We start from the raw sequence: 14,667 nt of genomic DNA, 5'->3' as shown, positions 1-14,667 counted from the left end.
GCCTCCCTTCCTACACCACGAAGAACACTGAGGCGCTTTGTTTTGCTTGGAGGAAATTTAATATAGAATAGCTTTAAATGATAACTGTGATCATAATGCTGCGCGCGCTCTAATACATTTTTAACTGGCAAACTTTCTCAAAGGTTGCGTGTCTTTTTTTTTTCTTTTTGCCCCCAAAAAAGAGGCGTGTCAAAAGCCCGAGAACACCTCCGGTGTCCGTCGTATATCCGTGACGTCTTGAGCACGCACGGCCAGGTTGATCTTCGGCCGCTAACCTCGCTCATACGGCGTCTGAGGAAACACAAGGACTTACAATAACTAGTAACTTCGGGGTTCGGGTCACATGAAAAGACGTTGGGTGGTGATCTGCCTCCTGCTGGCTGACGAAAGGTAAGTGAGAGACAGTGAGAGGTGAGTGATCCGCTCAGGGAGTGAGTGATGCCATGTACCCATCACGGCAACTTTTTGGGGGTCTTTGCCGGGAAAATGCACCTTATGGAAAAGCACTCATATTCTGGGTATGATGCCAATTAGGCTTTTGTCCAGTCAATGACGATGACAAAGCCTATGTCCCATTCTAATTGAAACGATACATTGGGGCAGGGCGCCCCGCCAAAAGAGCACAAGGCCGGAATCCGCGGCGCCCGCCCCCCCCCAAGATACCGGCCGCTAAAGACCGGAGCCGCTGACCTGAGCGACGCCGGGATTTCGGTACACCACTAAGTTCCTGGCCCGCAGCACGTCGCACAGACACTGGTGAAGAAAGTCGTACTGCCGCTGCACGCCGCCGCCGCCACAAAAAACAAAACAAAAAAAAACGGGCCCAACTTTCAGGACGGGGAATCGGCGGTGGCAGCGATGCCGGTGATGGCGGCCCACCTACCTCAGTCTGCAACATGTGCGAGCGGTGCAAGCGCAGTTCCCGCACGCAGCCGTAAAGGTCCAGGACGTCCGAGGCGGCGGCCTGTTGCAGGAGACGGTCCAGGGCCACGAAGGTGCCCGTGCGCCCCACGCCCGCGCTGCGCCAAAAGCACAAAAGACACATTTTCTCCTTTCCAAACTTGCACCACAGTGCACATTGCCGCCCCGACCATTGGCGTCAGCCGACGGCGCTAAAGAGCTAGCCACGTGACGTGGCGCCCGCCCACGCCGGCGCTTCGGCCCACCTGCAGTGGACCAAGGTGGGTCCCCCGGCCGGACTCCGGGCCACAAAGTCCCTGACGGTTCGCACAAAGTGAACCAGCGAGCGCGTGCTGTCGGGAACGCCGTGATCGGGCCACACGGTGAAGTGGAAATGACGGAGCAGGCGCACCCGCCGTGGATCCTCCTCCTGTCGGTCAAACCGGTGGGTAGCGCCAAGGGCCCCCGGGGGGGGGTCGGGACGGTCGGGGCTCACGCTGCACAGGCGGAACTCTCGGATGGTCCACTCGGGAAGCTCCGACTCGGACGTCATGTGCACGATCAGGTCGCCGTAGTAGAGGGGGTCCTGGTCCGCCGGCCAGTAGCGGTCGCACTTGACCTAATCGCACGCGAACGAATGACGTCTTTCTCTGAGCATCGGACGGGCCGATAAGCCGAGAGCATCTTCGGCGGCCGAGCCCGCGGCCCCACCCCCTGGACGCTTCCTACCCGTCCTTTCTCCACGCATTGCGTGAGCATGACGATGTTGTGCACGTTTTGCTCCCAGGCCATCTTCCAGAAGTCGTCCTTGGTCCCCGGCAGCGGCCCCTGGGCGGCGATGTACTCGCGGCGGAAACGCTCTCCCTGGGAGGCGGCGCAAAGACACACCGGGTCGCCGCCGGCTCTCCAGTCACGGCCGGCCGGGACGGCGGAGGCTGCCTCACCGGCACGTAACTGGCGTTGACGTAGTCCGAGCACAGCTCGTCGTCCACGTGGGCCAACTTGACTCGGGTGGCGTCGTCTGCGGGGACAAATCGGGGCTCTGGGCGGGGACGGCGGACGGCGTCCGCCCAAACTGTCGGCAACTCACAGGGAAGGATGTTGTTGTATCGGTTCTTCCCGCGGTTCTCCGGCAAGAGCGCCGCCTCGGTGGTCTGCTCGCGACCCACGTCCTTCAGGCTCTGCCGGCCGCAAGCAGAAAGAAGACGTCGGTGGGGAGCCGTCGTTTCGCCGGCCGGCCCGGGCGCCTCACCTCGTACTGCTGGGAAAGCAGGAAGTGGGAGTCGGCCCGGAGTTTGTCAAAGTGGCGCTCAAAGTCGTCCAGCTTAACGGGACTGAAAAAAAAAAAAGCGTGGCCGCGTGCCGCCCGTTAGCTCAAGTGTGGGTCCGAGCTTCTCCCCCGGATCCCCCCCTAACCCTGTCTGTCTTCCACGTCCAACACACCCAAATCCGATGGATGGTTAGGATCAGACTTCTGGACACCTTGCCCATGATTAGTAGATCCTTGGATTTGGCTGTTTTGGAGGCGGGAGAGAGACTGGTCACGGACCGGCCCCCTCCTGGACCGCACCCGGTCGGTTAATACCGAACCCTAACTACTTACCTGGCGGCGGGATGGCGTTTCCTGTCACGGGAAGGAAGGAAGAAGGAAGGGTGAGTGGCGTTGTCTTTGCCGTGAAGCACGACGGCTCCCACGTGGGCGGCGGTCTCACCCACCCTCTCAGCCCTCGCGGCGAAGCTCGCTCTCCCCTGGGGTGCATGCCGACGGACGCGCTCTCCCGCACCCTTTTTCAAAAGGGCCGCCATCTTAGGAGATTGGCGGGAGTGGCGGGGCCAGACGTACCTTTTCCGTCGCGCCCTCCGCCGACGGACCACCAACGCGGCCGCCGCCAGCGCCGAGACCACGACGACGGCGGCGGCGACACCGCCGATCCCTTCCGCCAGGCCTCTGGGGGCGGGCTCTGCGGGGGAGGCCACCGGGTAGATGTCACCGGACGGAGGCCGCCATCCGCCAGGCGGAGGGCGTCTTTCTCCTCTGCTCACCTGGCGCCGTTCGCACGGGCAGCGACAGGAAGGTGTCGGAGTACAGGGCCGGAGAGTCCCCCTCCGAGGTCCGCGTGAAGGCCCGGACGCTCAGCCTGCGGGAAGACGGACGGGCAGCCGGGGCTCGGAGCCTTGGGACGGAGGGGACCCACCTGTAGGCGGTGCCGGCTTTCAGGGGTCCGTCGCAGAAGGCTGGCCCGTGGCCACACGACCCCCCCAGGGCCTCCGCCCCCGCCCCCACCGTGATGTGGCCGTCGCCGCAGCTATCGGCGGCGAACGGCGACGTCTGGTAAGAGCGGACGGAGGCGTCGGACGCGTAGTCGGCGTAGGAGGGCAGGGGGTGGCGCCGCTCCGGCAAAACTTGCTCCTCGCCTGAGTGAAGAAAGAGGGCGTTTGGGTCGGGGCGGCGCCGGCGGGGGGAACAATTTGGCCTCCCCAATCCACGGCGCCGGCAGGGAGAACGTTTTGGCCTCCCCAATCCACGGCGCCTCCCACCTTTGGACTCGGTGACCACCACGCTGAAGAACCTGACGGCGCCGTTGACGTCGCTGAACCAGCTGCAGTTGAAGCGGAACACGATGGACGAGCCGCTGGCCACCGCCGACGCCGCGTCCACTCGCTTGTCCAGGGGGGGCGTGGGAGGACCTGAAGGTGGCACCGTCACAGTGACCCTTTCCACGCTCCGTCTGGGGGCCATTTTGGCGGCCACTCACGGTCGATCATGGTGAGCACGCTGTCCCGCGCCGCTTGGCTGACGCTGGCCTCCGACACCACCTTGATGGACACGGCGTAGCGCGCGTGCGGCTCCAGCGGCTCCACCACGTGCTCCGACCGGCCCCGCTCGGCGCGCCGCCAGTACACCGTGCTTCCCGAGTCCTGCCGCGCGCACTCCACGCCGTAGGAGTCAAAGTCGGCCTCCGGGGGCGTCCAAGAGCAGGAGACGGACGTCGAGCTCCGGGGCCGGCAGCGGAGGCCCGAAACGGGCGACGGCCCTGCGGGGGGGGGACGCCGGCCGGTCGGCCTTTAAGCGGAGGGGGCCGCGGCCAAGGCACGTCTTACTGGTGCGGACGGCGCGCCAGACGGGAAGGCTGTGGGAGGGCGGGGCGGGGCCCCGGGAGCTGACGGCGCGCAGGCTGACGTTGTAGAGGCGTCCGGGAAAGAGGCCCCTCAGGATCCGGCCGCCGGAGACGCCGCCCTCGTAGGGGTTGACCACCGAAGCGCGGTCCGGCGGAGTCCACAGCACCTGGAAGTCGTCCCAGTCGCAGTCCGCCGGGGGGGTCCACGTCACCTCCAGCGCGCTTTCCGTCACCCCTCCGAACAGGACGTCGCTCGGAGGTCTGGGAGCTGAGAGGACGGAGGAAAAAAAAAAGCTCCTTCATTTTGCCGCTGCGGGGTTACGTCTTCCGATTCATGGAGGGGGGTCTCACCTGTCCTGGCGTGCACGGACGCGCCGTTGCTCAGAAGGCCGCTCAGGCTCAAGACGTCCACGCGGTAAGACCGGCCCGGCGTCAGGCCGTCCAAGAGCCACTCGGTGGCCTCCGGGCCCAGGCCTTCCCGCGGCGTGGCGTCGGAGCCGGACAGCGACAGCCGGTACCCGTCCACGCCGCCCTCGCCCCTCCGCCACGACACCCGCAGCCGGTCGCAACGGCCGCCGCTGTCGGCGCGCAGGGACGTGACGGCGGACGGCGCTGAGAGAAAAAGGGTCCCCCGCCGTCAGAACCCGCTCCCGGCGGGAAAGCGCGGTCGCCCGCCGATCGGACGCCTCGACGAGCCACTGACCCGTGCGGGCCCAAACGGCGGTCTGCCGGCTCAGCTCTCCACTGCGCGTGACCACCGCCACCCGGTAGGCGGAACCGGGCGTCAGTCCCGAGAAACGCCAGTCCAGGCCGGTCGCCGCGGCCCGGCCGGACCGCGGCGCGATCCCGTCTTCGGCGCCGCCGCTCAAGAGGATGTCGTAGGAGTCCCAGTCGCCCGCCGGCCGAGACCAGCGGAGGGACAGGCTGGTGCTGTCGTTGCTCTGGACCGAGAGTCGGGAGACGGGCGCCGGACCTGCCGGGAAAGGAGGAGGGGCGGCCGTGGGACGGGCGGCCGTGGGACGGGCGGCCGTGGGACGGGCGGCCGTGGGACGGGCGGCCGTGGGACGGGCGGCCGTGGGACGGGCGGCCGTGGGACGGGCGGCCGTGGGACGGGCGGCCGTGGGACGGGCGGCCGTGGGACGGGCGGCCGTGGGACGGGCGGCCGTGGGACGGGCGGCCGGCCGCTCACGTACGCCGGTTTTCTCAGCGCTAGCTAGCGGAAAGGCTCAAATCTTACGCGTGCGAGCTCGGTCGCTGACCGCCTCGCTCAGGACTCCTCCGCTACGGGTCTGGACCAGGATTTCGTAGAGTCTTCCCGGGGTGAGACCGTCAAAGGTGTGGTGCGCCAGGGGTACGGCGGCGGCGGCGGCGACAGTGGAGGCAGAGGCTTGACCGACGGCGGCGCCCCGCTCGTCCACCAGCCGCAGGGAGTAGCCGTCGCGCACTCCGGCGGCTTCCCGCCAGCTGGCTATCAGGCCGTCCGAATCCGCCGGGTTCTCCAGCCGCAGCTCCGTCACCGCCGACGGGACTGAGGGTACAGAGTAAGAGCAGTCGGGGCGTGGCCAGCACCAAACGCCCGCCCGCCCGCCGGCCGAGCGTCGGCTCACCCGTGCGTCCGCTGGCCGTTCGATTGCTAGAGAGGTCGCCGCTGAGCGCCCGGACCACGACGGCGTACAGCTGACCCGGCCGGAGCGAGCCGAACGCCACCTGGTTCTGATGCTTGGGGACGGTACGCGCGTCCAACTCCCGGTTCTGCTCGTACAGCGCCGCGGCGAATCCGTCCACGTCGCCTCGGCCGGGGATCCAGCTGGCCGTTAAAGTGCCGCCGCCGTCGTTCCTCACCTGGAGGTTCTCCACCTGACTGGGAACTGAGCGGAGGGCCGTGTTCAAGGAAAGAACCTCCGGCTGGCCCCGCCCGCGGAGCCCGCGGAGCCCGCGGAGCGCGCCTGACCCGTGCGAGCCTCTACGAAGCAGCTCCTCCTCTCCACTCCGCTGAAAGTGGACACGGAGACCTTGTAGAGTCGTCCGGGCGTGAGCGAGGTCAGCGGGCACTCGTTGGCGCCGCCGCCCAGGGTGAGCGGCGGGAAGACCTCGGCGTCGTTGAACAGCAGCCGCACCTCGTGGTGGTCCACGTCGCCCGGGGCCGCCTCCCACCTCACCCAGAGCTCCCTACAGCTCCGCCGGGACACCCGCAGGGAACGCACGGCCGCCGGGACTGCGCCGGGCGGTGAGCGCGTCAGGACTATCGCTCGACGCCCGGCCGGGCGGGGCGGGGCGGCGCGGCCGGACGCTCACGGGTGCGGCCGTGGGTGGAGGCCACGGCCTCGTAGTCGCCGCTCCTGGTGGCCACGGTCACGGCGTAGAGTCGACCCGCCACCAGGCCGTCAAAGACGCACTCGTTGCGCGTGGGCGACACGGTCAGGTTCCGCGCCGCGGCCAGGGCGTCGTGACGGACCGACACGCGGTACAGGTCCACGTCTCCGGGGGCCGGGTGCCAGTAGACCTTCAGGGAGTTGTCGCGGGCGCCGTGCGTCACCGTGGGATTCTGGACTTTGGAGGGTTCTGCGCAAAGGGCAAAAGGTTGAAGCCCGGCCGAGAGCGGCCGGACCGCCCGGCGGGTGGCGCTCACGTGTCCTCCCCGGCACCAAGGTGTCGTTGCGGAAGCTCCCGCTGCGAGCGCCCACCGAGATGTTGTAGAGGCGTCCGGACACCAGGGAGCCGAAGACGCACTGGCGACTGGATTGGCCCAGCGCCACCTCGTGAAGGCTGCGCTCCCGCTCCCTCAGGGCCACCAGGTAACCGTCCACCCGCCCCGGACCCGGACGCCAGGACACGCCCAGGAAGTCCGCGCGCCCGTTGTTACTGACGCCCAACTGGCCCACGGCGGCGGGTACTACGGCCGGAGAAGGCGGTCAGTCCCGGAAAATCGGCCGGCGTCGGGAGGGACGGTCTCACCGGTGCGTCCCTCGGCCAGCGCCTGCCTGGACGGGCGTCCCGCCCGAAAGGTGGTCACCACCGCCCCGTAGGTGGCGCCGGGCCTCAGCCGCTCAAAGACAGAGTCGGTGGCGTTGGCCGGCAGGCTGCGGTTCTTGACCACGCTGCCCTCGTAGACCAGCAGGACCTCGTAGGCGTCGGCGTCCCCGCCGGCGCGCTCCCACTCGGCCACCAGGCTCTCGGTGCTCCCCCGATTGGATAGGCGCAGCTCGCCGACCCGAGACGGCGCTGAGGGGGACGCGCACGGTGACGGAGGGGCCGCCGTGCCGCGGGCCCTCCAAAGGATCTCACCGGTCCACACGTCCACGGCGGCGGAGGCGTTCCGCCGGCCGCTCCAGGTGCTCACGGCCACCGTGTACAGACGCCCCGAGGTCAGCCGCTGGAAGGTGCAGCCCGAGGCCTCGCGGGGGAGGAGACGGCGGGCCGCCGCCAAATGGGAGCCGGCGGGTCGCACCGTGGCCGCCAAGCCCTCCCAGCGGCCCGCGGGGGGGTCCCAAAGGACGCGGACGGAGGATTCGTCGGCGTGACGGACGCGGAGCCGCCGCACGGGTCCCGGGACTGAAGTGAGACAGCGGGGAGGGGGGCGGAGGCCGGAGATAAAAGTCGTTTCACTTCCGGCGCCTCACTCCATCTCACCCGTTCGGGCCTCCGCGTGTACGGTGGCGCCGTCCCGGCCGGAGGTGACGGCCACGCCGTAGGCGGTTCCCGGCAGCAGTCCCGCGACGGAGCATGTCAGGTCGGGGCCGGGTGGCGCCGGATGACAGCGGCCGGCCATGACTTTGCCGCCGTTTTGGACGTCCAGCGCCCTGGCCGTGTAGTTTTGGCACCGCGGGGGCGAGCTGAAGGTGGCCAGCAGCCAAGTCTGGCCCACGCTCACCCCAACCAAGGACGCCGAGCACCGATGACCACTCTGAAATGGCACACGCGCTTACCACTAAAAGTATTTCCCCGCCGAGCATAACCTTTTGAGACGGGGACCTCCGAATTGAAATCCACGGTGGCCTGCCCACGGGTGGCCCAAAGGTGGCCTTGCGTTAGCCTGCGGGCCCACGGGTGGCCCGCCGCAATTCATTTGCTTGACTCACCGGCCATTCCGAGCGCGTCGCGGGGACCACCGTTGTCGCCATCGTCGTTGTCGCCATCATCGTTGTCGCCATCGTCGTTGTCGCCATCGTTGTTGTCGTTGTTGTCGTTGTCGCCATCGTTGTTGTCGTTGTTGTCGTTGTCGCCATCGTTGTCATCGTCATCATCTTCGTCGTCTCGCCGTCCGCCGAGCCGGAGGGCGCGGCCGGGGAAGTCCGACCGGGAGGCACGACGTCGACAAAGGGGGCGGGATGGTCCCCGGGAACGGAGCCGAGAGCCACGGTGTGCACGGCGTGCCCGCTGCCGGCGGGGGAGGGCAAAGTGGCACGGGGGCTGGCCGACGCCGGGACGGAAAACGGGGGCAAAGCGGAGGAGGGGACGCCGTCGGAAGCCCCGCCCGTACCGAAAGACGGGGGGGCCGACTCCGACCGGGCGGGAGCCAAGGAGGGCGTGGCGGCCGCCGAGGGGGTCCCCTCCGAGGTGGGAGCGACCGTGGGGACTCCGGGCCTTTGGGAAGAGGAGGCCCACGCGCCAGGGCCCGGGTAGGGGCCCCCGGCCGCCGTACTTTTCACCAAACCCCGGACGCTCGCGGGCCCCGTTGGGGAGCCCCGGTCGGTGGCCCCGGTGGAGAGCGGGGGGCCCGCGTGACGGGTGGCGGGAGCCCACTCCGCGCCGGCCGTGGAAGCGCCGGGGAATCCGGTGGAAGACCAAGCGGGAGACCGAGCGGGGGATAAAGTGGAAGACAAAACGGGAGACGGAGTGGAGGAAGAAGCGGAAGATGAAGCGGAAGACGAAGCAGAAGATGAAGCGTGGGAGAAAGTGGAAGACCAATCGGGAGACGGAGCAAAAGACAAAGCGGTGGGCCAAGCAGAAAATGAAGCGGAAGATGGAAATGAAGATGAGCCTGGGGCTGAGGACGGAGAGGAGAATGGAGTGGAAGACCAAGCAGAGGAAAAAGTGCCGGAAGATGCGGAAAAGGCCGCAGCCGAGGACCGAACGCCAGACCCGGTAGAAGATGAAGCGGAGGACCGAGCGCCAGAAGATGCGCCGGCCCGGGCCGCAGACCGGGAACGACTGGACTCTGGAGACCGGGGCGGACTGGACTCTGGAGACCGGGACGCCGCCCACGATGGAGCGGACGACGCCACGGACACCGCAGCCGAGGATGGAGAAAGGCCCGGGGCGGAAGACGGAGACGCCGCGGCGTCCACGCTGCCGTTTCGGGAGGTCGCCGCCGAAGCCCAGGCGGGGCCGGGGACCGCCGCACTTTTGCCCAAAGAGGGGGCCGGCCCGGAAGTGCTCGCGCCGGCCGTCGGGGAGCCCGTCCCCGCGCCCAAAGTCCATCGCGAAGGCCCCGTGGCCGTAGCCGGGGCGGGACTCGTAGAAACGGACCGCGGATGGGCGCCGCTGGCGAGGGAGCTACTGGCGCCGGAGGGGGCCGAGGTCGGCCCGAGAGCCGGGACCGGAGCCCGCTTGGGATGGCGGACGGCGGCCGTCACGGAGGGCGTTCCTTGGGAGGGGGCCGAGGCCGTCGCCCGGGGAGACGTGGCCGCGGCGGCCCGGGTTCCGTCGGGCTTCCCGTAGAGCCGCGGTGTCCGGGAGGGGACCCCCGACGCGGCCGGCCTCGGGGCTCGGGAAGCGGCCGAGCTCCAATTTCCACCTGAACGGATGGGAAGCCGAGCCAAAGAAAGAGAAAAAAACTTTCAAATCGCAACACGGACACGGCCAAATCGAGAAATAAAGGACAAAGAGAAAATACACACGATACGGCGTTCGTTGAGAAGACCAGAAAAATGACAACAGAACGCTAGACGTTGAAACGTCCGTCCATTGATTGATTGATTTTTGCTGTGAGTTGACAGGAGAAGAAGGAGACAGAGACGGGGGAGCCCTCCAAAGTTGGGAGCCAGGCAACAAAAACTGACCGGCAGGTGCAATGGAAGCGCCGCGGAGTAGACAAAGGAGAAGCAGCCACGTCTTCATCTTCCAGTCGCAGTCTTCCCGGACATGTCGTCCGGTTTTCAGCCCTCTAAGACGTCCAGATCCAAAGCCCGTGTCGCGACTCACTGACCAAGCGACTAACCCACCCATCGACTGAACAAACGGCTGCACGGGAGGAAAGAAGTCGGACGGCGGCGTTTCCTTCCTTTCCATTCTTCCCGCACGTAAGCCAGGAAATGCCAGGAAATTCCAGGCAACTTCAGCAACACGTCGAGAACAAAATAAAAAAAACGACAACAGAACGAGCCTAAAAACAACAACAACATTCCCCTATGCCGAACCCGATGGCGTTTATTTTGCAGCGCCTCCTTTTGAAGAAGCACTTGCATCTTTTCTTTTTGACTTTGACACGAGCTCCTTCATTGAACTGGGGATGGCCAAATGATGGTCTGCGAAAAAAAGAGAGAGAGAGAGACTATTTCCATTTTTGATTCCCTGCTTCATTTATTTTTATATTGCGTGTTTTTCCAACGTCATTTGATTTTTTTTCTTTTTCTTTCTTTTTTCACCAGCATGACTCAGAGGTCAACGAACGAGGACGCCGCCTAAATCCGGCCGCCCCGTCTTGTCTAGCATCCTGCCTGGTGCACAGGAACATCCTGACGTGCGTGCGCGTTGACTTTTGGACAGAGTCGGCGGCAGATTCGACGGCAGAGTCGTCTGCGCTTCGGCTGCGCTTCGGCTGCGCTGTCACTCCGCACCACTGGGTAGCGCGAGAGCCCCCCGAGGTCGCGAGAAGGGAAGCATTCGAGTCGACGTAGAGTCGATGCCCTAATCGCTTAGCTAGATGTAGTCGTCTCCGAGCGGTGTCGGCGGACATGTTGCGTAGCGTTGCCTCGCTACACGTCGCCCTCTCGATCAAATTGCTGGCATTGACGAGTTTCACGACTCCTAAGATTGCCCAAAGCGTGGCACGTGGACGGCGTGAAGGTAAGCTGTTGCTTTTAGCCGCTGCCGTCTGCTCTGCTATGCTCCGGTTTCCGGTTTGATTTGGTTTGATAACACGTGGCGAAAGGCTCATGTGCACGACGGCTTTCGAATGACTTGGAGCCAAAGTAAGCCGCCGACGACGACAATTCTCCAGCGCCACTGAGCCAAGTCAGCCGTTTTCTAGGGAAAGCGACAACAGCAGAATAAAGAGAACGGCAAAGAATGTGCTGCTTTTGTGTCAAAATGGTGGCAAAACATAAGCGCTGGTCCGCCACAACTCACTTCCTCTGGGGCCGCTTTAGTATTGAGAAACTTATGAGTATCGATAACTGACATTTCAACCCCTGTTTCACTACACGCTGTTTTGTGTTGACAGGCACGGCGGTCCGGACGGACTGAGTACGATTGTCTTTGGGAGGGTGGCAGCGGCGGCCGGAAAAAGACCAGAGCGGAGCGGCAAACACCCTCTCGGGTCTGGGTAATAAAGGGGAAAAGACGCCTAGCCCGGCTGCTCCCTCCTTTCCCATGGCGGAAATACAGCACCTGAAAAAGAAGAGAACCAGAGAAGCGACACCTCCCGCGGAGGAGGCGGGAGAGCGGCGCTCGCTTCTTTCTGACGTGGAGGCCGTGCGGCCGGCGCAAATGACAACGCCACCGCGGGAGGACCAATGTCCGGAGAAAAAGAAAAAGAAGAAGAAGAAGAAGAAGAAAGACACGCGAGACGAGCGCGTCCCTCCTCTGGTCCAGCAGGACGCCGACCCACGACGGCGGGAGACGGGGGAGCCGGAGCAGCCGGAGCTCCGACCTCCCGTTGACTGGCACGCTTCCCGGAAGAGGCAAAGAGAAGAAGGAGAAGATGACCACCTACTTGTGGACGTGTCTCCCAAAAAGAAGAAAAAGAAGCGGCGGGAGGACGAATCGGGGGTCACGGAGCTGCGCTCGCAGTTGGGCCACGCGGATCCCCCCGCCGACGAGACGGAACTGGAGCGGCAGATAGCCGAGTTGGAAGAGTTCATCCCCAAGATCCGACAGTACACCGCCCACGACATCAGGAAACACATGCGCTACGACCTGTTGCGCTTGCGACATTTCAAAAAGCAAGGTGAGTCGGCTTTGGGGGGGGCCGCCGCCGCTTGTTTCCTAAGGGCCAGAGTTTTGCAGGCGTGCCCATCCGCACGGGGCGCTTCAGCCAGAAGGAAAACAATCAAATCAGCGAGAACGTGGCCCGCTTTCTGGAGGTGACGGGCTTGGAATCCAGCGAGCAACTTCTCTTCCCCCATCGCTTCGGCGAGCTGCAGCATCACATCCGGAAGGTGAAAAGGCGACACTGCTTCATGATGGCCATTGGTAGGTGGGCGCCGCCGCCGCTCGCCCTCACGTTGCCCTCACCTCGCCCTCCGGTCTTCAGCCGAAGGCATTCCCAGGCTCTGCAAGCATATTATCAATCGGGCTCATAAGATCGACCACATGAACCACAACGGATGGTAAGACACGGCCGAAGGAGGGGCGCCGCTTTTATTTCCAAACCTTTCCTTCCTTTTAGTGAGCCGATTTTTTCGATGTCCTTTTTTTCCAAATCGGCCAAAGTTTCACCAAGGAGGAAGTGGCCAAACTGTGTTATTTGCATAGCATCCACGGCAACAGCTGGTCCATCATCGCCGGAAAGATGGATCGCAGTAACTATGCCGTACAGAAACGCTTTGTCCACATCTGTGAGTTTTCCCCCGGGGGACGCTCCCGGGCCGCCCAATCTGATCCGGACGGCACTCGGTGGCACGCTCTCTGCCTTCCGCAGCAACCGCCGAAGGCCCGTGGATGTCCGACGAGAAGCGGCGGCTGAAGGAGGGCGTCCGGGCTCACTTGGACGGGACGCGAGCGTGGGGGAGCCCCGCCCCGCCGGGGGACGGCTCGGAGCCGCCGGATTACCTCCGGGACCTCCGGCGAGTCTGCACCAATTTGCCCTGGATGGCCATCAGCCGCCACGTGGGCACCCGCAACTGGACTCAGTGTCGGAACAAGTGGTGGGTTTGAAGCCGGGCCTTTCGAGCCTTTTGAGACGCACGGCGTTCAGTTGAATGGGATGAAATGCTTTTATTGGCATTCTGGGCGTGGCTCCCAAAACGCCGCCCACCCTTAGCTCATGCCCCCCCCCACCCAGGTTTGGCATCCTGAGCAAAGCGCTGACTCCAAAAGAGAGCCGGAAGAAAGCCCACCTTCTCAAGAAAAGAATCAAGCTGATCAACACGTAGGAGATCCCGCCTTGGCAGACTCTCCTCCTCTCTCGCTCATTCTTCTCTCTCTCTCTAGATTGTACGCTTCCAACGTGGAGGAAGCCAGGGACGTGGATTGGGATTTGGTGGCCAGCAACATGCGGTGAGTGTTAGGTGGGCCGGCCCACCCGCCGGCCGGTGACCCCGGGTGGGCCGGCCCACCCGCCGGCCCCTTCCCCCCGGGCGGCCGTTGACGCCGCGCGCTCTGGCTTTTCCAGAGGCGAGACTTCCTTTTCCGTCCAGAAGATTTTCCACCAACTCAAAGCCTCCCACGTCCCCAACTGGTGGCGCCGCACCTACGGAGGTGAGTGCGGCGGTTCGACGTGGCCCGGGGCGCCACCTTCTGCTCACGCCGCCGTCTTTGGGCCTCCCCGCAGAGATCATCGACTTCCTGCAGGAACAGGTGGTGCCGCGTCTGAAGGACCAGCAGCATCTCTACCGGCAGCCTAAAGATCCCGAGCAGGATCGGGATGAACCCACCTCGCACCTCTACGCCACCCTGGCCCACATCTTTGCGTCCGACGACAACGTATTTGCCGAAGTGGACAACACCCCGGCCGTGGTGGCGCCTTCCGTTGCGCCTTCCGCGGCCTCAGACGCCGGACTGCTTTGAAGCGGGACGAGGTGCCGTCGGGGGCCTCGTCGCTCGCCACGCCGTGGTGACATTCAAACTGGCTTATCTTTCAAGCCATTTGTCTAAGATGATTCTTACCAAAAGGGTCGGCCCGCCGGCGTTTCCACGGCCCGTCCCTTTAAATTGGGATCGTCGGAACAGAGAAAGGACTTGAATGTCAGGCGACTGGACTTGAACGTCAGGGCCAACGGAATGGAATGGATTGGGCGGCTGTCACCGTCCACGGCAGAGGACGACTCGAAATTTAACGGGAACAAGGGGATCATGCTAACCCCAATGAATAAAAAAACGCCTTTTGAAGCCTTCAATTCTCATAGTTTTTTTATTGGGGTGGGGGTGTATTGGCTTTGCCTATTTCAATTTTGCTTGTGGATTTAGAAGACAAAATCAACTTGCCCATAAAAGAATAAAAACTGCAGTGGACTTTCCAAAACGGTGATTATTGTGTTTTTTTTTTAGAAAAAGTAACATTTCCAAGCACTCCAGTGAAGCCATGCAAAAAAAAAAAAAAAAACGTTGAACGACGTGTCCATAAAGTGGGTGCAACTCGGTTGCACCGAAATGACTGCGAATCATTTTGGTTTGATGACCAATAATCATCATCTTTCATTTTTCAGCCCAAAATAAATATCTGTATATATCGCAAATGCTTAAATGGCATCAACTTATCGATGGACATGTATTTTCTACCAATTCTTTATTGGCGACCCCTGCAAAATTGGATCCGTCCATCACG

The 14,667-nt window shown here is 63.8% G+C and overlaps 2 protein-coding genes across 3 annotated transcripts; one reads left to right on the top strand and one right to left on the bottom strand.

Moving 5' to 3' along the window:
* Positions 1-46: 46 nt before the first annotated feature.
* On the bottom strand, positions 47-10,253 carry LOC144191993 (receptor-type tyrosine-protein phosphatase beta-like). Of its 2 annotated transcripts, XM_077710966.1 has the most exons (29): positions 10,022-10,253; positions 8,099-9,756; positions 7,650-7,923; positions 7,305-7,571; positions 6,975-7,241; positions 6,649-6,912; positions 6,315-6,581; positions 5,971-6,234; positions 5,627-5,887; positions 5,257-5,547; positions 4,723-4,992; positions 4,371-4,631; positions 4,003-4,287; positions 3,657-3,935; positions 3,439-3,588; positions 3,096-3,315; positions 2,944-3,038; positions 2,744-2,861; positions 2,617-2,685; positions 2,504-2,524; positions 2,153-2,234; positions 1,991-2,081; positions 1,845-1,921; positions 1,630-1,764; positions 1,397-1,519; positions 1,167-1,330; positions 884-1,019; positions 691-777; positions 47-291 (listed from the first exon to the last, which is right to left on the bottom strand). In XM_077710966.1, exons 1-29 carry the CDS (start codon positions 10,248-10,250, stop codon positions 271-273), a joined length of 6,726 nt encoding a protein of 2,241 aa, XP_077567092.1. In that variant the 5' UTR covers positions 10,251-10,253; the 3' UTR covers positions 47-270. The 2 variants fall into 2 exon arrangements, with proteins under 2 accessions (XP_077567092.1, XP_077567093.1); XM_077710967.1 differs by lacking the exons at positions 47-291; positions 691-777; positions 884-1,019; ... (4 more) ...; positions 1,991-2,081; positions 2,153-2,234 and adding an exon at positions 2,263-2,414.
* Positions 10,254-10,826: 573 nt separating this feature from the next.
* Positions 10,827-14,239, top strand: LOC144191999 (transcription termination factor 1-like). The gene is made up of 10 exons (XM_077710979.1): positions 10,827-11,027; positions 11,404-12,129; positions 12,189-12,374; positions 12,436-12,511; positions 12,615-12,739; positions 12,823-13,048; positions 13,186-13,272; positions 13,335-13,400; positions 13,516-13,601; positions 13,675-14,239. Exons 2-10 carry the CDS (start codon positions 11,553-11,555, stop codon positions 13,908-13,910), a joined length of 1,665 nt encoding a protein of 554 aa, XP_077567105.1. The 5' UTR covers positions 10,827-11,027; positions 11,404-11,552; the 3' UTR covers positions 13,911-14,239.
* The last annotated feature ends 428 nt before the right edge of the window (positions 14,240-14,667 follow it).

This window comes from Stigmatopora nigra, unplaced genomic scaffold, assembly GCF_051989575.1.
Source record: "Stigmatopora nigra isolate UIUO_SnigA unplaced genomic scaffold, RoL_Snig_1.1 HiC_scaffold_25, whole genome shotgun sequence".
Taxonomy (NCBI): domain Eukaryota; kingdom Metazoa; phylum Chordata; class Actinopteri; order Syngnathiformes; family Syngnathidae; genus Stigmatopora; species Stigmatopora nigra.
Note: the sequence above shows the minus strand (reverse complement) of the source record. Positions and strands in the feature narration are given on the sequence as shown.